Source organism: Ambystoma mexicanum, chromosome 3q (genome assembly GCF_040938575.1).
Source record: "Ambystoma mexicanum isolate Mex_15411 chromosome 3q, UKY_AmexF1_1, whole genome shotgun sequence".
NCBI lineage: Eukaryota > Metazoa > Chordata > Amphibia > Caudata > Ambystomatidae > Ambystoma > Ambystoma mexicanum.
The window spans coordinates 731,847,754-731,870,346 of NC_090926.1; the positions used below are offsets into that span (position 1 = coordinate 731,847,754).

A 22,593-nucleotide genomic window follows, 5' to 3' on the forward strand; every position below is an offset into this window, starting at 1 on the left:
GAGGAGAAACTGAACGTGCAAATAAAAGAAAATGAAAACAAGATTACGAGTATAAGTGAGAAATGTGCTTTCAGTAAAGCACATAGGTGTGTGTGTGAGCCGTTCTATGCTACAGAGCTAAGCGTTTACTTGCACAAGTAGCATCCTAGTTATTTAGCATGAAAGGATCTTTTAAATCCTGTTTTTGATGTTCTGTGTGGTGTAGTCAACATGCCCAAACAAACTGATAATCAAAGGCAATGGAGCAAACAGTTTATTTTAGCTGACGTCTATAAAACAGATGCCACCTAGCGTTAAAGAGCATTCATACTGATATTTAGATGCAGTTGCAAAATATAGCTTACATTTTATTAAAATTGTTTTCATTCATATGCATTATTTCTTTAATCTTTTATTTTTAGGGCCCGAAGATAAATGTATAGTCCGTATCAAAAACATTGCAGGTGCAAAATTCATGGCTGGTGGTTACATGGGTGTTTCTGTGCTGTTGGTGGCTGTTAAAATCATCATTTGAACAGTATGCCTTCCTGGAAGGTCCGAGCCAGCTAAGCGAGCGCCGTCAGCCCCAAAAGACTTCAAGGGAATGTGGGCGCACTTGAACTCCCACTTGTGAAGCAAATCCTCTATTGACCAGTCAGCACTAAGGAGAAAAGAAAAATGGAATTATTCTCCTAAAAAATAGATGTTGCCTGTTAATGCCATGATGAGACTGCTGTAATTAGCAAAACAACGTTCAGACTGGTTCCCTTTGCCATTCATTCCGTGAACATGTAAGGTGGGGGGGTCCTGTTGCGCGGAATTAGCAAAAAGAGCATTTCAAATGAAATGGTGAGCAACATCCATTTGAAACAAATCGGCACACAGATGGGAAAAATTATTGAAATACAACCTATAACTTAAGATTGCTAATAGAACATAGTAATTTGCAGTTCATGTCCCGGGAGGATAGCTGAGGGGCAGGCAATGTGTGCGCCTTGGAAGCAAGACGACACCAAGCAACACAGGTTCGATCCCCGGTTCTGCCTTAGAAACCTCAAATACGCAACAAAAACAATTATACAACTAAAAAAAAAAACAATTTCTGTAACAGCGCCTCGATGACCGTGGCCTGTGTGAGCGCTTTAAAAATGCTAAATAAATACTTAATTATCTAGGCCATGTGCAATTCTAGACCAGAACATTTTCAATCACTTTAGCTTCATTTGACATTAATTGTGTTGTAACTAGGTGGAAGGGACCTTTTACATTTTCACTTGTGTAAGCAGTTGCCTACCACCTACTTTTCCTCAATTGCATGGGAGAGTGCAAAAGGGGAGGGTAAAAAAGAAGCGTACATGCTTGTGCGCCACTTTTTGCACACTGCTCTGCAAATGGAGAAAACGCTTCCTGCATGTACCCGTTCACAATGCCTTCCTCTCGAGTCTGCCTGCTTTTTCCATGGCAGGTGGAAATGCCTCATGCAAGGCTTTTACGCCTTTCATTTTCATTACGACCAGCTCAAGATAAGCTCCTAAGTGGTGGTTGTTAGTAAAGATTTCCATTTGTATGTAATTTTCCCTCCAGTTATAGCCCCCAACTTTTTGCTGTCTGACAAGCCTAGCCTACTTTTGCCAGTGGAGCACAGCCTTCTGCTGCGCTCAGCTGGGTTTTCGCTCACTTTGTTATGGGGAAACTGACATGACCTTAACGACAGTCAGTACTGGGAGACTGTTTCCCTTAGTCCTTTCCAATGTTGTAAGTTTTCTGCAACATGTTACCAATGCACAATGTACCTTACAATGTACAATGTACAATGCCCTGGGGTCTTCCTTTCGTTTCCAAAGGCCCTAGACACCCTCAAAGGATTTTTTGGTAGAAGTACAGATGTGCCTTGGACAGGGGTGGCGGCAGCTTTTACTTTCACATATTTTTAACCTTTTTCTTGCCATGCAAACCACGGTTGGCAGAGGAAGGTAGCCTGGCTCCAAAATGGCCATGCCACGAGCAGGGGCGTTGCTAGGGAGGCTAAGGGGGTTATAGCCCCTGATCTTTTGGTTTATAGCCCCGAATAGAATCTGAGGAGCTACAGCCAAGACTAGCTAGCCCCCAGTCCCAACAGTTCAGACATCAGCGTAGCCCCGGGTCTTTTCCAGACCTAGCAACTCCCCTGGCCACGATGTTCTTTGTCCTGTCCTTTGGCCATCTTGTCCCTTTGCCTTCCCCAGGTCGAGCAGATGTTACGCTCACCTGGACCCCACAGGGGTGTCGATCGGACCCAGACAGCTGCGGTCTCCGTCAACGTGATGCGTAGTGCAGAGATGACTGTCTGGACTGGCCCGCCTAGTCTTGTCTGCTGGACCCGAAGAAGTATTTTCCTGCAAGTGGAGACAGGGATTAGCCACCTGTGGGTTTTAGTGATGGCCTCCCAACTGTTCTCGCTCTCCCCCACTAATCACCTCGGATATCCCCTTAGTAACCTCACCTTATGTTTGTAAAAGATGAGCTCTCCATCCTGCGTGTCTTGCAGGGGCACGTAGATACCAGTTACTTCACTGGTTTGAAGGCATTGGGAGAGTTCCGGTAAGCATTGACTCTGAAGGCCCAGGCGGGATTGGTAAGTATCAAGTTCAAAGAGTTCAATGTGCCCGATGTTCACTCTTGTCCCCTTCCTTCCTTAAGTTGCAACTGAGTTTGTGAGAAGACGGTCTTGTAGCTGCTGCTGGCGTTCAGGTAAGAGTCTGTGTTACCCAACGCTGTCCGGTAACTATTGCATGCGTTAACGTGTTGTTTTTCTCCCTCTTTACAGATGCGGCATATGAAGATATGGAGAATAGTACCGCTGGTGGTAAATCAGGTAAGTCTATGGTGGTAAGAGGTATTTGTTGATTCCCTTGGCTCACCTTGTTATTCTTGTGCCCCTAGGTGCCGGAGTACGGCGAAGAAATGATGGAGACAGTGCCGGATCGAAAGATGCTGTGAGAACTGGTGAGTATGGCGCCGTGCTGGAGCTGGCGAAGTGACGCGTGCAGGACTGATGTACTTTCCAGGTCGGGAGATGAAATGGATCCGGAATCAGGTGAGGAATTTGAAATAAGTTTGTTTTCTAACCTTGTCCTTTTCTTCCTCTTTATTCTAGGAGCTCCGGATTCGAGGCGGGCGTGGCAGAAGACTGGATGCTGGCTGCAGGCACGCGGGCGTGGCAGAATCCTGGATGCTGGCTGCAGGCACGGTGAGAGTCACGCTGCTGGATGCAGAATAACACGAAGCATGTGCTGCTGTTCGGACGTGGTTTAAATAGCCTCCAAAGTAGTCCCAGGAAAGAAGTTCCCCAGGACCACACCCGAGTAAAAAATAGTCCCTGTAGTAAAATAGTCCCATCCAGGCCTCACGTTGGCTTGGATTTATTTGCAGCATGGTCTGCATGAGGTAAGTAATGTCTATGAGCCTGGCGCCTATGGCGCCAGGACTGATTTTTATTATGAGCCTGGTCCCTAGGTCTGGAATTAGGAGAGTACGCCTGAACCAGAGTGTGCGCGGTCACTGTGTCGACGAGCCGTGGTGACGAACTTCGAGGGCTACTGCTGTACCCCCCCTTTGCCCTGAGAGGTGCTGCAGTGAAATCTAGTTGATCCCTTCACCAGAAGAGGAGAAATCACCACTGTGCCGCCACAGAATCATCCCTGAAACTCGCTGAAAGCTGCAGGGACGCACAATTGCTGCATTTGAACCTGCAACCGAAGTGGACTCGACTGCCGAAGTTTGGTCCAGAGTGCGCCTTGGGTCAGTGAGTACTTGCAACCCTTACCGGTGGCCCCTGGAGCATCCATCAATTATTACGCATGAGTGTCCCCTGAGGGCCACTCGCCTTTCTTGAGGAACCCTGTGCTACTGTCCTATTCCCAACTCTTGGAACCTGTTCTGCCCTTTGGGGAGATCCTCCTCGAATAGTGGGAACTTATTCTCCACTACCTCAGCCACCATCCTGAGTCGCTACAGCCCCTGCAAGAGACCCTGTTTTCGCTCTACCGCACGATCGCGTATGTCTACACTGAAAGTACTTTTGAGTGGTAGCCTCCACTCTTCGTAGGGACTGTACTGCCTCTTAGTTAGGGTTTGATAAGTGAAAGAATGCCTAAAGTAAATTTGCACTTTATGCCCCTTTCCTTTGCAGGTTGTGGACCCTTACTGTGTGTCATTCCTTAAGGCCATTGTAACTGTATATATAGCAGTGTGTTTCTGGTTTAAGTATTGCTACTGATCTTTGCTTGTGTTTGATTTAAAAGGCCTTTAATAAATGTATACGTATTTTTGACATACACCTGACAGAGTAATCTGTATTGTCCTTGCTGTGTGTGCTCATTGTGGGCTTTCGATCACCCTCACCTCTCATGAGACCTAGTCTTGACCGCCGCCAATGCTACTTGATTGGTCTAGTTTGTACAGACGGTTACTCTGTTCCAAGAAACTAGGCTGGCCTTCTGAACCTCTGCCCTCCAGGTCAGAGTTCAGAAATCCATCTTAACAGTTGTTTTACAGGAAATGTTCAGGGAAATAAGTAGCAAGTATGACATTTTTAGACAGATGTGGCCAGTCAAGTTGTTCAACAATACGGTAGAACTAAAAGATTACCAGGGGCTTTGGGTTTTCGCTCAAAATATTTTCAAAAATGTTACTGCAAATGTTTAGACAAAATTGGTCAGAAATGGAGCACTGATCTTCAGGTGTAACATGGGGTTCTGGCCAAGGAACATGTGGGATCTTTTGTGGCAAATGGTGCATTCCTAAGCATCGAAAACAAGTAATACTGGTCGGAACATAGTAGGATTTACAGATCACTTCACTAAGGCCTTGGGGTTTACCTCCTAAGAATTATTTTGACATGCACTGGCAAATAGTGCACTTAAAAGCACCTGTTGCATTGCTGAAAAAGTGATTAGGAATAGACACCATTTTCTGAAGGATTTGGGGCCTCTTCCCTCCCCAGAAGGGTGGACAGAGTATCAAATGCTGACAGTGTAGTGTAGGTGACACTAAAAGTAATATTTTTGATTAGCACCCTGGCGGGGAGAGCCAGCCAATCAGGTGGCCAGGAATGCGGACTTGAACCACTGGTGAAAGCCTGCATTCCATCTCACCAGACGGCTAGCTCCCCGGTCGCCATCATCCTCCCAACCTCTGTTCCCTTTTTTTGTCCCCCTCTGATCTACAACTTACCTTATTTCTGCGGCGGCGGCACTCCTTGCCACCGCCGCTCATGCAGGCTGCCATGGAAAGTAAAGAGGGGATCTGCACTCACATTCCATTGTACGAAGGAAAATCCTTTTTTTTTTTATTACCCCGGTTTACCGCTTTGGAAACCCGGGGTGCTAGTAGCCAGTATCCCCCATTCCTTAGGCTGGAATGGGGGCTAACGGCCGAGATAACTCGTTATCCACCCTTGCTTCACTCAAGACGATTAATTGGGCTGCTGGGCCGTTATCCCCCCATTCCAGCATGCATATCGATATAATGCATGGTGGCATCAAACAAACCTCACTAGTACAAAAAGCAGCATATGCAAATTATTTAATAAAGGAAAGTTGGGTTCGCCTTCCACTTACTTGCCAGTTATGGAATTACAGCGGTGCAAAGGAACAGCAGATGACAATTTTCTCCAGAACACAAACATAGGCACATGGTTCCAATTATTTGCTCATTAATGCATTTGCCGGCTGAGCAAAGTATCTGAGATGACAACCTTTTAACTATGACATTGCTATGAGTAAGGGCATTTTCTGAAAAATGATTTGCATGGTGGCAACAAACTCAAATCTTGCATCTACAAATATAAGCCAACTGGAACCACAGCAGTGGCATTGGCTATCATTGGCTTGCCCAGTTCAGAAGTCATGGTACTAGCTACACTGCTTTTGAGGTCTCATCCTTTCAGCACTTCCTTCTTGGCCGCCAAGACATGAACTAAAGCAACTGGCGAGCAACATTTTAGGGTGGCGTGAGCAACATGTTGCTCCCGAGCTACACATTGGGGAGCACTGAAAGGTGAAACGCCCCCCCTCCCCCTCAAAAGATCAGATTGCAATATAAAATATTTCTTAGTATGGGTGCCTTTTGAAAAATTCTACTCCTTCACTTGGATCCTTATGGCGAGATTTAAAAAAAATGGACACCAATGAAGTACGTTTCCAAATAGGGCCTTGTCACAAGTTGGGCGGTAAGCCCTAAAAGTGGCATTAACGGAATTAGCGCCGCCAATAACGCTCTGCTGGATCAGGAGCCGGCGCAAATATCACTGACTGTAAAAGCAGCCAGCGCTATTACAGCAAGTGTAATTACAACTGGCGCTATTACAGTTGGCAGTATCTGTGCCGGCCACATGAAGCGCAAACACATCCGCATCACAAGTCCATGTACGGCAGTATTAGCACCAAAAACACAGCGCAGTTACCTCCAGCCTCCAGCTGGAGGTAAATGAACACAGGTGTCAGAAATTAAGCCAAAGGTGACCCCAATCCACTCCAGAGGGCTACATAAGGCACATCCCTACCTCAAACACTGTTTCAAACACCATGATGCCACTAGCCACTGTGTACTGGGACAGGCAGCTGCTCATACTGCACCTCCAAGTAGAGAGGCGGGATAACCAGGTCAGGGCACAGGGAGTACAGAGGGAGGGGGGGGAGAGGAGGAAAGCCCAAGCAAGGCGTGCACCGATCCCCAGGGTCAGGCCCTCACCCTGGGCCCTCACGGACAGCCAGTTGATCACCCTGCACCGCCTCAACAGGGAGACCATAACTGTGCTGCTCACCACAATACCTGACGACATAGGGAGAAAGATCAACATCCGGACAGCTGTGCCCCCACTGCTGAAGCAAGTGTCTGTCCTACAATTCCTTGGAACTGGCACCTTCCAGCACTTTATGGGCATGATGAACTGCATGGCACAGCCCACATTCTGCGCAGTGTTGGCCCAGGTGCTTGAAGCCCTCCTGCGGCAAGTGTAAAGGCACATCTCACTGCCTACCACCCCAGTTCAGGTCAATGCCATGAAGGCACAGTTCTATGCCATTGCCCAAATGCCAAATGTGATTGCTGCCCTGGACTGTACCCATGCTGCGTTGGTGAACCCACAGGCCCACGAAGTAGTGCACCGTAACCGCAAGCACTAGCACTCCGTGATTGTGCAGGTGACCTGCGACCCCAACCTCTAGATCACCCACTGCTGTGCCTGCTACCCTGGTTCTACCCACGAATCCATGGGCCTACAATAGCACACTGCCAGAATACATGGAGTGGCACAGAGGACAACGGACCTGGATAGTGGGTGAGGGAAATTGCCTGCACGCATGCACTGTGAAATACATGTCCAAATGGGGGCAAGGGTGCGAATAACTACACAAAGAATGACAAGCAAATACAAAATCCGTACCTGACCACCTCCCGCACCAACATCATGGTACATCCCAGGGAGAATGCATATGCCGAACTTACCTGAATGGAGAAGCTGATGCACACATACAGTAGCAACTATAAACACAAACAAGACTACAGGTACCACAGTGCAACATGCACAAACCAAAGCAATGCTGACAAATGACCACTTTGCATCACACAACAACCCTGCCAGTACCACCACGATGCACCCATGTGTGCCCAGCCCACAATGGTGACCTGGCATGCCACATGTACAGGGTAAATACACTGCCACATGACAGCTGCACATGTCACCGACAGACACCTTATGTAACATGTGCTGCAAGGGAACAGGGTGCACGTGAAGCAGATAAAATGCATGATACGAGTGACATAGCATGCACAGACATACAATAGACACATGTCACGAAATGAAGGCCCATATGCATGCACAAGATGTCCATTGCCCTGATATTGTGTAAGGCCACCCCCACACTTTACACCGTGACTAATGGTTCTGCCTTCCCCCATGCACATGGCTAATCACCCCTGTGCGTGATTCACAAACACTGCAGGGTATTGCTTAGAACCACACAGGAACAGTATGTGCATAGAGCGTACCTTTGGCCTCCTGAAGGCAAGTTTCTGCTGCCTCAACCGTACCGGTTGAGCCCTGATGAACGCTCAAGAGAAATTGGAGGCTATCGGGCCAGGCCCCCAGATATACTGGAGTGTGACCTCTGTGCTCTGGCAGATGGCCTCTGCGAGTGCCGAAACCCCTTCGGTTATCTTTCTGACCCTCTGCCCATACACTGTCAGGGTGGCCGTACTGGTAGCTGCCTCCGCCCAGTTCCACGTCATGGCCCGCCCAATCCTGTGGGTGGCCCCTTGTAGGCAGTCACGGGTCGCCTGTAGGTGTTTAGAGTGTGTATGCCCTATTGCCTCCATCTCCCTCTGTCGATGCTCCATCTCCTCCAGCCTCTGCAGCACAGTGTTGCTTGGTGGTTTGTGCCATATGGGAGGGGGGCTGTTCTGTGTCTCTGGGCTGTTGTCAGGGGAGCCATAGGAAGGCGTGTCAATGTTTGGCTCAGGTGTCTGTGCACGCTGGCGGCGGTGTGGGTTCTCAGGGGTTTGTGGACCTTCTGTATGTGGTGACACTGGGTTTGTGTCCCCCTGTGTCTCCACAGTCGCCCTGCCTGGAGGTGTGGCCTCAATGTCAGACCCTCCCGCTGCAGGAGTAGACGCAGTGGGCCTTGAGATGGTTCAGGTGGGCTGGGGTGTTGACATGGGCTTGGCCCTGCTGGCTTGTGGTGTCTCACGGTGGGAAATCGGCCTTGGCGTAGCCTGTCTGTGACCTTGAGGGCCTGGATGCGCCACTCCCAGATGGGCCTGCCCCATCGTCCTCCGATGCCTCTGGCAATGCATGAGTGCCTATAGGGGACATAGGACATTTTGTCAGGTTGGTTCTACCATGTGTGTTGGCATGCAAGACACATTTATTAAGGTACACAGTGGGAGCGCGCACATTCGGGCAGATGGACATTGTTGGTCAGGGGAGATTGCATGTGGACCGAGCATTGTGGGGATGGTTGCAGCAATGAGTGGGTGACACATGGGCAGTTGGTCTTTGGCCTGTTTGTGGGTAGGGCTGGTGTCCTGGCGTGCATGCTTGTGGTCCTTCATGCCGACACATCCCCTCCCTAGGTGGCACTCATCTTGTGGGATTGGGGGTGGTGGTTTACTCCATGGCACTGGCATGACTATGGGGTACTGCTGTGCAGCCAGTAGAGCTGTACTGTGGTGTACAGTGATTGGCTAGCTGACCCCATGTCGGTGTAGGGGGACGTGTACTTCCATGTGGCTTGTCTGCCATGTCAACATGAGGCAGGCCAACTGGGCCTGCAACATGCTGGTGTGACTGCTGCACAGTGTTGTGGTTGCTCACGCACCACAATCCCACTGGCACAGGGTGCAGCAGCAGGGGTGGGTGTGCATGGCACTTGGACAGGTCACTTGCCACCCCATCCCACTGCTCTAACGCTCAGGGATGCCCTGCCCCATGGCTGCTGTGGAGGGTGGCTGATGTGCCACCCTGTCACTTCACCATCTTGGCATGCCCAGCTTCTGCGTCTGCTGACATGTGTCCCTGTCCACTGGGCATCTTATGCTAGGCTGTCATTTGTGCATGCACTTGTGCTGGGGCAAGTAAGTAACTCACCTCCTGGCACCCGTCTCTGCATCTCCGACTCATTTTATTGCCTCCATATCAAGGACTGTGCTGCACTTTTCCTCTGAGGGGGGTGAGGACCAGTGGTTCCATGGTGCCTCCTCCAGTCGGGACTCCGGATGGTGTTGGGGCAGCAGTGCACGCACCCTGACCCTCGGGTCATTCCACCGCTTCCAGCAGTCCACTCCATCATGGGGTACGCTTGCCACAGAAGTCACCTTCTGACCGACGGCGTGGCAGATGGCTGTCCTGCACTGTCCTGTGGTCTTACACTGCCTACTGCCGTATAGCTCCTCGCAGTGGGCAATGACCTCATCAGTGAGGACCAGCAGCTCCCCCTCACTGAACTAGGGTTTACACAAACGATTTTCAAGCACCTTGCCTCTCATCCTCTCCTGTGACATTCTGGCTTGTTTCCAGGTCCTGATCCGGATGGCTGCAGGAAGTGGAGATTTTGGATGGATTGTGTTTTTCAAAATGGCCACTGCAACGATTCCCGTTCCAGGCGATGACAAAATTTGCACCGGCACCAATAGCGCCAGGATCAGTGGCAATAGCGCTATTTGCACTGATACTGCAGCGGTAACCCTCATTTCAGTGCTGTTTCACGCCCCGTTGTTATGCGCCACTACTGCTGCAAGACCTGGGGGTAACACTATTTCCGCTCTGCGGAAATTGTGTCGGATTACCGCCCAACTTGTGCATGCTTCACACACAGTTATACTTTTCACCCAGCTAACTAGGCATACAAAAAAACTTTCAATGCAACAGATTTGAAAGATAGACCAAGATTGAAATATGTGAAAGAGCCTTTGGACACTATTATGGTATTTATTGAGTGCCGATTTGGCTTCAAGAAGCAACAGAGCGCTTTACAGAGGTATACAACAGTCCAGATACATAACAGAGCGCGTTACAGAGATATACAACAGTACAGATGCATAACGGAGTGCCTTTCAGAGGTAACAACAGAACAGATATACAGTGGGGGGTGGGATACAGAGGGGCACAGAGGAGGGGTACAGCTGTACCGGGTGGCAGGGAGAAGAGGGGTGGGCAGCATCTAGCGAGTCGGGTGGCGGGATGGGCGATGTAATGGCCTAGGTGTTGAGGTGGAGAAATTCCTTGAATAGGTGGGTCTTGAGTTCTTTTCTGAATTGTAGGAGCGTGGGTTGGGGGGGGGGTAGCTGGATCGGGACGGGGAGGAGGTTCCATGTCATGGGGCATAGGCAGAGAAGGCTTGTTTTCTGATCCATTCATTTTTGCAGTGGTGGATTTTAAGTCTGCACGTGTCCTGGCTTCTGGTGGTGCGCTGACTCTGAAAAGTAGCTGGATGACTGGATTGTGACTGCCTTATAGATAATGCAGCAAAACTTGTAGGTGGTTTGTGCCTGCAGTTGGAGCCAGTGAAGGTCGACGAGGGCTGGGATGATGTGGTCGTATCTGCATATACGCTTGAAGAGGCATGTGGCCCCGTGTAGAATACTTCTCAGGGGCACAAGGGAAGACGACAGTAGGGCTTTGAGGAGTGCATTGCCCCCATCCAGGTGGGATAGGACCAGTGCTTGAACAGTGGATTTAAAGCCTACTGAGGAAGGGCTTGATTTTTCGCAGGAGGGGGAGCTGATACTAAGCTGTCTGAGTTTTCTTAGCTATGTGTGTCTTGAAGGAGAGGTGTTTGTCAATGTGGAACCCAAGGGACTTGGCACAGGAGGGGAGCTCAAGTGTGAATCCCTCAGAGTTCATGGTTGATAGCCAGGACTGTATGGCCGGGTGTTTGGTATTGTTGGCAAGGACTAGGAATTTGGTCTTGGAGTGGTTGAGCTTCAAGTATGCACTGGATATCCAAAATTGGATTAGTGAGAGGAAGGTTTTGATCCTATATATGTACTTGATGGAGTCGATCTTGAGGTATAGCTGTGTGTTGTCTGCGTATTGGTGGATGTGGATGTTGTGTGTGGCTAGGAGGGTTCACAGACGCTCTATGTATAAATTGAAGATTACTGGAGAGAGGATGGGACCCTGCGGGATTCCACAGGTGACGGGTAGCATTGGCGATCTAGAGGCGTCCATCTGAACAAACTGCTGGTGGGTGACGAGGTAGGTCTTGAACAAGCGTAGGACAAGGTTGCTGATCCAATGCACCGATGTAGGGTGTCCGTAAGCGCCTGGTGGTCTACTGTGTTGAAAGTGGCCGAGAGGTCGAGTAGAACTAGGAGGCAGGGGTGACTCATCAAGTGTGTTGAGGGCATCGTCGACCACCTGTATGGTTGCTGTCTCCGTGATGCATCTGGGTCTGAGCCCGGATTGGTAGGTTTGGAGGAGATAGTTGGTGTCGACGTGTTGCTGTAGTTGTGCAGCTACCACTTTCTCGAAGATCTTCCATAGGTAGGGAAGATGGGTTATGTGAACTTTTTACTATTTCCAATACCCTAAATCCCTAACTAGTTCTATTCCAAAAATCCCAAATGTTCATTACCGGCATGTCCAGACTCTCGCCCCTTCCTATTATTTAAGAAAGTGGAATTAATGTTTCATACTGCACCAGAAAATAAATGAATTCTAAAAAGTGATGCTTTTTTTTTTTAAATACTTACATTTTTACCATTCATAGGCCACAAAGATTTGACATCATACATTTGTAAAACACATATCAAACAATTATGCATCCAATACAGTTTATAAAATAAATCTCCATCAGCCTCTGAAGGCTCTGCATAACTACACATACACTATACCAGATAATATCACCTTATAGTCCCTATCAATTAGTCAAATGCATAACGTTCCTCCACACACTAAATTATTTCACTATGGTCAATCTTCATATAAATCCAGTACGTACTCATTTGAGAAGTTCTAACAGAGTTAGAGATGCCTGCCAGGTTAGGGACATTTCCTTGTAGGCACTGCACTCATTTCAATATTGTTGTTAAAGTTATCATTAAAGGTCTGGTGAAAGGACATTATTTTGATATTTTGCAACTCGTGATACTGCTTATGTCATCTATTCAATACAATGTCCTTGTGTTATTTACTACGTGGGACTATCTACTAAACCAGCCAAATTAAGATAGAATGAGCAGAGATATCTACAGTAGCCAGATATTTCATCTAACAGCTAGATCAAATACAACTTTCTGGTTTTGAACCCGAATCTGGGGTAACACTAACATCTTGGACCGTGGAGAGGCTTACTGGATTGACCAATTGAATGCGGTTGCAACAGTTAGAATGAATAAAGGCCGTAATCTGTTTTGTTCTTTATAATGACATTGGTGTTGAACATTCTTCAAGATTTTTTGTGACACCTTTGATGGATTGGTTGTCCACTGACCATTTTGTTTACCATGTTTCCTAATAGTTGGTTCTGATTACATTTTAGTGATTTTATTTTCATCTTCGTTTTGCTTCTTTTTTTCCATTGTTACTTCAATTTGTTCTCTTTTATCTTTCTTTTGTCTCCTTTTTCTCTTGGTCTCCCAGTTCCTCCCTTCTTTTTTTTCCCCTTTCTCCTCACGCTAAACTATCTCTTTGTCTTCCAAATTCCGTTTCCTTCTGTTCCATGTGATTTATGCTTTCTTTTAAAATTGTTGTATTGTTTGGTCCTTATTTTGATTTTTTTCTCTCTATTTTGGGATTTATTAGAACTAAGCTCTGGTAGCGCAACTTCTTTTATTTTTGTTTTCCGTGCTTGATGATTTCATCGCTTGGAAAGGCGTCTGGGCCGGATTTTTATACCAGTCAACATTTTTAAAGAACAGCCCGCAACATGGACTCCCTTTTAAACAAAACTTTTTAATTATTTGTTAACGGCGAATACTGTACCACGCAGTTGGCAAGGGGGGACCCTAGCTCTAATCCATAAAAAGGGAGGGTGAAACCAGCCACATAACTAATATCCTATTTCGCAGCTGGATTCCTTGGGAAAATCTTTTGGTAAAGTACTGCAAACAAGGATGGAAGACTGGTGTAATTTGCAGAGGTTATTACGTCCCTTGCAAGAGGGCCTTATAAAGGGTGTCTCGACCACTGATCAAATATTTCGTCTTTTTCTGAATTTATATCAATTTGTTTTAATTAAAGAACATCAGATTTAGCTTTTATAGATCTCCAAACAGCCTTTGAAATGGTATCTCAATCTAAACTATGGCTGCCTTTGGAGCAAACAGAAATTCCAGCAAAACGTATAGGCGCAATCAGGCTGCTCTATACAAAAAACCTTGCAAAAGTGAGAGGTGGATATGAATCATGCTATGCTGAATCCTTTAAATGTGGAGTTCAGGCAGGGGTGCGTGTTGGCCCCCTTACTGTTCTCCCTGAATGTGAATGACTTGATAACCATTTCTAATCTAGAGGCAGGTGCGCCGAGTCTTGCTGGCCAGAGATTCGCTACTCTCTTCTTTGCCGATGACGCCATTTTATTATCAAAGTCACCAATGGGTCTCTAAAGACAACCAACAACTTTTAATACATTAGTGAAGGACAAGGGGCTTAAACAAAATGTTAGCAAAACAAAGATTATGGTGTGCAAACCTCTGAGGCAGAAGAAGGTTCCCTGTCCTAGATTTTATATAGAGGACACAATGTTCGAAATAGTAGATGAATGCAACTATTTAGGCATTAGAATCAGTAATACAATAAGCTGCAACCCTCAATTTGAGAAAAGTAGTAACATCCTAAGACGCAGAGGGGAAGCAACGCTAGTGTTTTCAAAACAACACGATGAAAGAATAATTTTGGGTGCTCTAGAGGTATATAATGCCCAAGCAGTTGCTGCAGCAACTTATGGCTCTGAACAGTGTGGTCACACGAATGTTAACATAATCAAGACCAAAGAAAATAAGATACTAAAGAGATTGTTAAGGTTACCATACAGTGCACTATCTTTACCAATCAGGGCAGAGCTGGGCTTAGATGCATAGCTCAGAAAATGTGGCTAAAACCACTCCTATTTTGGATTAAGATCTGGAATAGTGAGAACGTAAAAGTTGAGAATCACTCAAAGTTATTTTATCCGTGACAGGTGTGAATGATCTGTCCTGGTTCAAGTATGTTAAAAATATGTTTCTGATACAAATCAGATCTGATTAACCTCTGATTGAATTGGTTGCAATGGTCTGGTTGAACCCTAGGTCGCGAAACATGTTTTAATACCATTTTATTCCTCTTTTTGTGTTTCTCTTCATTCCCTATTCTGATCATGGTTCCTTGTCTTGTCTTATACAGCCTTGAAACACATGTTGGAGAATGCATATTACTGTATATACAAAAGAGAAACAATATTAGATTTTAAATACCATCTTTAATTTTCATTTTGTCTATATTCAGGACAAACCGTACTAAACGTGTGTCATTGAGTAATTAATTGTTTTATTTGATTTTCAGTTATTTTTATAGCGCATATTCCGAACCGACTTAACTGCTTTTGGGCGCAGATGTTCCAATAGATTCTGAATATCAGGTAGAGAACTAACGTCTGGCCTATATCAAGGGAAACCTAAGTATATGTTATTTAAAAAACAGTGTCTTAAGAGATTTACGAAATTGTAAAAGTGTTTTCGTATCCTGAGCTCCCAAGGCAAACTGTTCCATAACTTGGGACCGTAGACTGCAAAATGTCTGTCTCCCCTAGAAACACAGCGGGTAGGGGGAACTACCAACAGCAGTTTATCTGCGGAACGCAGTGATCGATTGGGTTGAACCAGGTCAATTTCTTTGCAAGGTAAGTAGGAGCCAGATTATTCAAACATTTAAAAATCAGACAAAGAATCCTGAAGTCAATTCTGTACTTCGCTGACAGCCAATGAAGAGAATGCTGCATGGTTGAAATGGGAGTTGATTTTAAAACGTAAAAAATGTATCCAACAGCCACAATTTGGGCTTTCGGCAGCCTATTCAAGTGCTTTGTTCAAACGCGTCCTCACATACTGTTTCCATGGTCTAGTTGGGAATTAATTAATGTCCCAACTACCGTGGCCTGGTGTTCAAGTGGAACATACGGCAAGGCAAGTCGAAGCAACCGCAGGGAATAAAACACTCACTGTAATTTCACTTCCACCTGACTTTCACATCTGAGATTTGCCTGCCAGATGCAACCCAGATTCTTAATTTTAGAAGAAAAATGTAATCTTAAAGCCAAAAAGCACGACGAGTGAGGACACTGAGTCCTGACAACAAGTGTTTAGGCCCAAACAGGATAACCAAATAAATGATGGGTGGAAGGTTTTGAATAAATGTGAACCACTGGCACTGCTCTGGGCAACCTTCTACACCACAGTTTTTTAGCCCGTCTGAGCCATTGCAAAAGGGTTCCAGCCATATACACATCAGTCAGGTACTGCCACTAATTTGGAGCAGCCAAGCCCGAACTGCTAGGCCACATCCCCTCGGCACGGGAACACAAGCAACCCCAGACATGTTTCAGCCTTGTTGGGCCTCCTCAGTGAGGTGCAGCTTGGTTCCCTATGGCGCCAAACAGGGCCGCCTCCGTCTAACTGTGATTAAGCTGTAGCCAATTCTGGGACATCCAATTCCGTACTACTTCCAAACACCAACCTAAGGAAAGGATACTCAAAATTTCCCAGCTTCAAAATAATCAGGGTCCAGTCTGGATATGACTTAAATCCAATGTCATGGTCCCTCAATATGCACATTTCAGGATTGACTTAAGCGCAGTGGTTCACAGGAACACTTGCTTGTATTAGAAACTTTACCCACAGGGTTGGCCTGGGGCAATGCCAACCAATCCCTGTGTTTAAGCAGCTAAATCAACCATTTATATTTATATTTATTTGCCACGGTTTGAGAGTGTTTACTCGGAACCAATTGTATTACTTGTTAAAAATATGTTCCATCTGGTGAATCTCCCTGAGCTGTAGATTAATCCATGCTGTTATTCACTACTGGCTAAAAATATCAAGTGTGAAGCAAACCTTTAATTCGGTATACACCATATACGCATAACATGATATTCTATACAGTCTTAATTAAATAGCTAGATACATATTGCATCTAGTACAGAGTATAACATCAAAGTCATCAAAATATCATTACAGGTCTAAAAAAAAAGATTTCATTAACTCGAAGATTTTTAAGACTGAATTATTCTTCTTAAATAGTTTCTTTCTAAGAGTAAAAGCTTTCGTTAAGAAGGTTGAAACACAACACAAAACGGGTAGGGAGGGGGTATTCTTAAATAGCCCAATGACTTCCCTCCTGGCTTGAGCCATCTGCTTCTAAACGTATCATACAGTAGACATAATAACAAAAAGTGCAGCTTCCTCATTAGTCGTGCAAAAATGGCATTTAAAAAAAGAAAATTATTGTTGTGCTCATAGTTTACAGAAAACCTTACACCACGTAGACAGTATATAAAAAAGCAGCAAATAAATAAGAAAGGACTTATCTCATACAAATCTCCTTAAAACATACATTACAACATATATCAAGAGTAGATAGTTCAAACATACATCATAAATGAAAAGTAAAACATTGGGTTACAGACAAGAAGGAAAAAAAAGTTATTTCACATTAGTAATCAAACCTCATAACAAATTCTATCCATTTGACCAGTTCTGTCCATGTAACGAACTATGGCATTTGGTTGTGTGATTCAAGCCCCAGCTGCATGTAAATGCAGCAAGAGATCAAATGCCCCAGTGCATTTTGGCAACAAGAGTTTTCGTTTTCTTAGGACCTGGAAAATCAAGATAACGCTCTATGCCTAAATGAGATTTCGACATAATGTATATTGAAGATAATTGGCATGAGTAACATAAATCCAGCTTTTCTTTTTTTTTAGATGCTTTATTTGTACATTGTCACCAGTGCCTTTTGATACAGATATCTTTCATTTACAAGTATCATCAGAAATTCTGTATACATTCAGTCCTGTTTATGCATTATACCAGAGACAATGACAGTGTTTTAATAACCAATTTCAACCCCCCCCACTACAATAACATCATTTAACCGTAAACAATTATTGCACAACATCAACTCATGGTTCACGCCGTTCTTTCTCGAAACCTTAGGCCACTCGGAGTCCCTAGCCTTCTTTATTCACAATACTGAAAATCTTTTAAGCATACACGGTTTATGAAACAGTTGTTCTCTCCTTGCTCATGGAAAGTGAACCAAACTTTGAGTAGTTTCCGATACGTTCCGTTAGCCAAGGCGCATTCCCTTTCCATTGCTAACACCCCCCAAATTTTGACCCAACACCAAGCCACCACAGGACCCTCCTCGGTTTTCCACCCCTGGCCCAGTGTCATTCTTGCAGCGGTCAAGAAGTGTGTAAGAAGGATCGCCCTAGCCCCACTAGCAGCGTATATATGTATTCTGTGACCACCCCCAGCAGATGCCCCTTTGGGGTATTTGGCAGCTGGTATTTTGTATTTCATATGCCCCAGTATCTCCTTCCAAAAGATCTGAGCCTTTGGGCAAGACCACATGTGTCCCAGATCTCCCACCTCCCTGCAGTTTCTCCAGCATAGGGGTGAAAACAGTGTATTTATATTGTGTATCCGTTGTAGAGCCGTGAGACACCCTTCGATGGTATCCCCTCCCGCATCGTCACTTCTGACCAGAGTGGTGCTCTCGTACCCACCTCCTTGACTACCCTCTGTGAGATCCAATATCTTTTGTGAATGTATCAGAACCTTTCTCGCTCACACACCTGAAATTCTTTCTTTACATTCTTCGACCAACAGGGGATCTCCCAGCGATAGAAGTCTGCTAACATTAAAGTGACACCCCCCCCCCCCCCCAGTGCTCCCAAAAGATGCGACTCCAACCGGGAGTGAATTCCCTGTTGTATGCCATTGAGCTATAAGGCCCGAGACCTGGAGTTTTCCCTTTCCACTGTGGCACTTGGTCGCAGTATTCTAGGGTGCATTTAGTTGCTTCCAATGGAGGTCCCCCTTGCCCCTGGGCCGCGTGTCCCAGGAACAGCAATGCTCCCAGTGGGATGGTCATGGCCCCCTGTTCAATTTTACACCAACCCTTCTTGTGTTCAGACCCCGAGTAGTACAGCATTGGGGCTATCTGGGATGTCATCACATATCTTTTATTTCGGGGACTCTCAGCGCCCCCATCAGTGGTGATTTGAAGAGTACCGTCCTAGGCACCCTCGGCCTCTTTCCGTTGCATATGAAGGAGAGGATCTGCAGAGTTTTCAACATCTAGGTTTGGATATTAATAGGTAGGGAGCTCACTGCACAAAGAAGTCAAGGCAGTAACGTCATTTTTACTGCTCCCATCAGGGAGAACCACAATAGCTCCCGTACATTCCACCTCTTAAGGTCTTCCATCAGATTTCTCCATAGCAGAGGTATATTTGCTCTGTAAAGATCCTTATAGTCCGCGTCAGTATTATCCCCAAGTATTCTATTTCCTTTGTTTCACAGATCAAAGGGAATCTATTATGCATTCCCTCTATCTCCTCTAGGTTTTCTGATACATTAAGAGCCTTTGAATTGGTGTAAATAATAGTGAACCCCAAGACTTCTGCAAAATCTTGCAATACCCTCATCACTCTCAGTAGTGTGTTAGTTGTATTCCGCATACATAACATCACGTCATCCGTGTGTAACACGATTTTGTGCATCTCACCATTGCTGTCCACTCCTAGTGTAGCCTACTCCTGTTTTATTACAACAGCCAGTGGTTCCATGGCAAGTGCAAATATGAATGGTGATAATGGGCATCTCTGGCGCGTACCCAGTCTGATTTCTATTTGGGCTGAAAGGGTCTCATTAACCACAAATTTCATACATTTAATATGAAAGTTGTCCATCACCATGTGCGTAAATTCCGGTCCACACCCAAACGCCACCAGCGTCTGTCTCAAACCCCCAATCTATGCTGTCAAATGCCCGGGTGCCATCTAAGGCTGCTATAGAGAATCTTTGCCCCGATTTTGTTCCCCAATTATTGATGTCTATAGCCTGTCTAATACTGTCCTGTGTGTGCCTTCCAAGAATAAATCTGGCCTCATCTGCGTGAATTATTTTGCACAGAACCCCAATCAGTCTGCCTGCCAAGACTTTGGCATATATTTTAGCGGCCTCTTTGAGCAGGGATATTGGACGGTAGCTGGCCCATTGCGTCAGATCCCTGCCTGGCTTAATTAAAAACAAAGTAGTTGAGATTCCCATGTCTTCTGATATTACCCCTCCTTCCTTAATCCTATTAAAAAGTTTAGTCAGGGGTTGCATTAGCCATACCCAAAATGTTTTATAGTAGCCATTCCAAAAGCCATCTGAGCCTGGCGTTTTGTTAGCAGGCGGGGAGCTTATAGCAAGACCTAATTCCTCTATTGTGATCAGGGCTTCCAGGTGTGCCCAATCCTCATCAGATATCTGGGGCGAACCCTATCTTATTGAGTTAGTACGACTGGAGCCCCAGACTTTTATCCTCTCCCTTCAGCAGATCAGCATGGAATGATTCTATTATTGCCAGCTTCTCTATTTCAGCGCATTGCCATATCCCTTTATTGCGGTATGTAGTTATGGGTTTTCTGCTTCCTCAGTTTTGCCACGAGGAAACGGTTGGATTTACCCGCTTTCAGATAAGATTGTTTCATCTGCATTAACAACTGTGCCGAGCCCTCTGCGAGCCTCAAACTGTGCGCTAATTTTGCGCAGAGCCCAAAGTGTTTTCAGAGATTTCAGTTTTTTGTGTACGATTTTTGACTCCCTCCCTTGCCTTTCAAGGCCGATGCGCCGCACTTATTTAAACATTTAACTTCCTTACCCCGCAGATAGGACACCGATTGTGCTATAAATTTGCCCCTGAATACCGCTTTGCCAGCATACCAAAGCACCCTCCAGTCTACATTCCCCATATAATTTTCTTGGAAATTGATATTGATATTTTATTTCTATCGCGCTCGTACACAAGTGTTTCAGAGCGCGACAAGGCAAGGGAGGGGCACAGGAGAGAACAAAACAGTGATCTTACTAGGCCCAGTGACATTGAGAACGCGCAAGTGTTTGGGAGAGGAGGAGGGGAAAAGTGCATGGAAGGGGGGAGAAATGAAAAGTGCGAAGCAAAGGAGAAACAGATAAATAATAATAAATAAATAAATAATAAAGACAACAAACAGTGGTAGTGCAGCCGGCAATTGGCAAGTACTAGGTTTAAGGCAGCAGACAGGGTAGGTCTGATAAGTGCAGAAAGAAAAAAGGGTGGGGGCTGTATGGGTACAGATACAGACCCCAGTGCAAGGGATGCCCCGGAGGCAGTGCGCCAGGGTGAGCAGGTACCTGGGCCCGGAGGACAGAGGGTGGCCAGGTGCACGGTGCCAAGAGAGAACAGATCAGCAGGAGAGGCTGAGCGAAGGCAGAAGGAAAGAGGAAGGTCTTGAGGTGCTTCCGGAACCGGAGATGGTTCTCCTAAGGTTTTAGAGTGGCAATTATGGAAGCAGTGATCTGTAAATAGTTACAGATCACTGCTTCCATAATTGCTGTGTCTCTGAGGATCATTTCGTTCAACCTCCATTGTTTCTGTTCTCTAACCAAGGGTTTATCGCATTCGATCTGGAGGGTTACAGGTGCATGGTGTCTATGAGATATCTCACCACTATTTCCATCGCAAGGACCTAGGGTATTAAGCGTCGCTGATACTTGCACCAGATCTATCTTTGAAAAACCCCTTTGCGATGCCAAGATGTGTGTGTAATCACTCTCTGTTTAGTGGAAAAAACTCTATGTTTCTATTAAGTCCAGATCTCTGAAGACCTTCCCCAAAGCCTGCCAACATCTATTATCATTGGACGTGGAGGCTAGCGTCCTATCCAGCTTAGGGTCCATTACATAATTGTTGTCACACCCCCACCCGCCCAGTTTATGGATCAACGTAGCGAGGAAATGATCCTGTTGTTCATTAGGTGCGTAAAAAGAAACCAGTGTAAACATCTGTCCTTCCAGCGTCCTTTTTAACACCAAAAATCTCCCTTCCAGGTCCTTATACAGGAATCGTTTTTTAAAGCCTAACATCGTGCCCAGCAATATTCCTGCCTCTTTCTTCTTCGTCCCACTACAGGCAAAGTATTGTAGAGATAATGATTTGCGTTTCATACAAATTTTGTCGCCTCAGAGTAAATGAGTTTCCTGGAGGAAAACCACTGAGGCATTCCGCTCTACCAAGCGCCTTAGTATGGAACGCGGCTTTACAGGTGAATTTAACCCTTGAACATTCAGGGTAATCATATATAAATCATCCATTCTCTACCAGCTGTAAAACGACCAATCCCTCTCAGAGTTTCACTTCCCTTTAACCATCCCATTGTTTTCCGGTCATGCCACAAATAAACCCAACCCTCCAAAGCTCCCCCCCAACATCCCACAAAACCCAAGTCCCCAACAGTTCACACCATTTCGCTCCCCACCAGGACCTGAAGAGCGTCCTGAATCTCACAGTGCACAATTAAGTAGCCCCAGCCGACACCCACATCATCATGTGACAATACTATATCGTCCAAACCACCCTGCCCTGATCAAAGGAGAGCAATAATCCCAACCCGTTTTCTCCTCCACTCGCTTGTAACCCTGTACCGCCATCCTTCTCCCCATTCCACCCTCTTTAAAATGACCCAGCTTCAGCTGCCCAGGAAACAACCTCACTTCAGGTAACAGCCACTATTCTAAGTCCTGTGCCCCTGCCTTTAGGATAAGGATGCCTCTGTCGCCATCCTTCCTTTTAGGTCAACCACACTGGGTGCTTATCTGCCTCTCTGTCTGAAGAGGCCTCAGCCGATGGAGAAGTTTCATCCTTTCCCATTAAGTCTGCCATCTCGACTTCCCTGACTAGATTATATGCCTTGCCTTGAAATTTGAACCAGAGTCCGCACCGGAAAGTCCACTGTAACAAATCCCCTTGTCCTGTATCCAGGTAGTTACCAGGCAGAGATGTTTCCTTTCATCAGCGCTGTGTTGGAAAGGCCCCTCAGACGCTCACAAGAAAAAATAAAA

General features: G+C 46.0%; 1 protein-coding gene across 6 annotated transcripts in view; it reads right to left on the reverse strand.

Moving 5' to 3' along the window:
- Nucleotides 1–238: 238 nt before the first annotated feature.
- Nucleotides 239–22,593, reverse strand: part of METTL23 (methyltransferase 23, arginine) — a 610,690-nt gene continuing 588,335 nt past the window's right edge. For all 6 annotated transcript variants that reach the window (XM_069654659.1, XM_069654661.1, XM_069654664.1 and 3 more), the window contains one exon: nt 239–640. In XM_069654659.1, the coding sequence (XP_069510760.1) occupies nt 466–640 (175 nt within the window). In that variant the 3' untranslated portion in view covers nt 239–465. The remainder of the gene's footprint in view (nt 641–22,593) is intronic.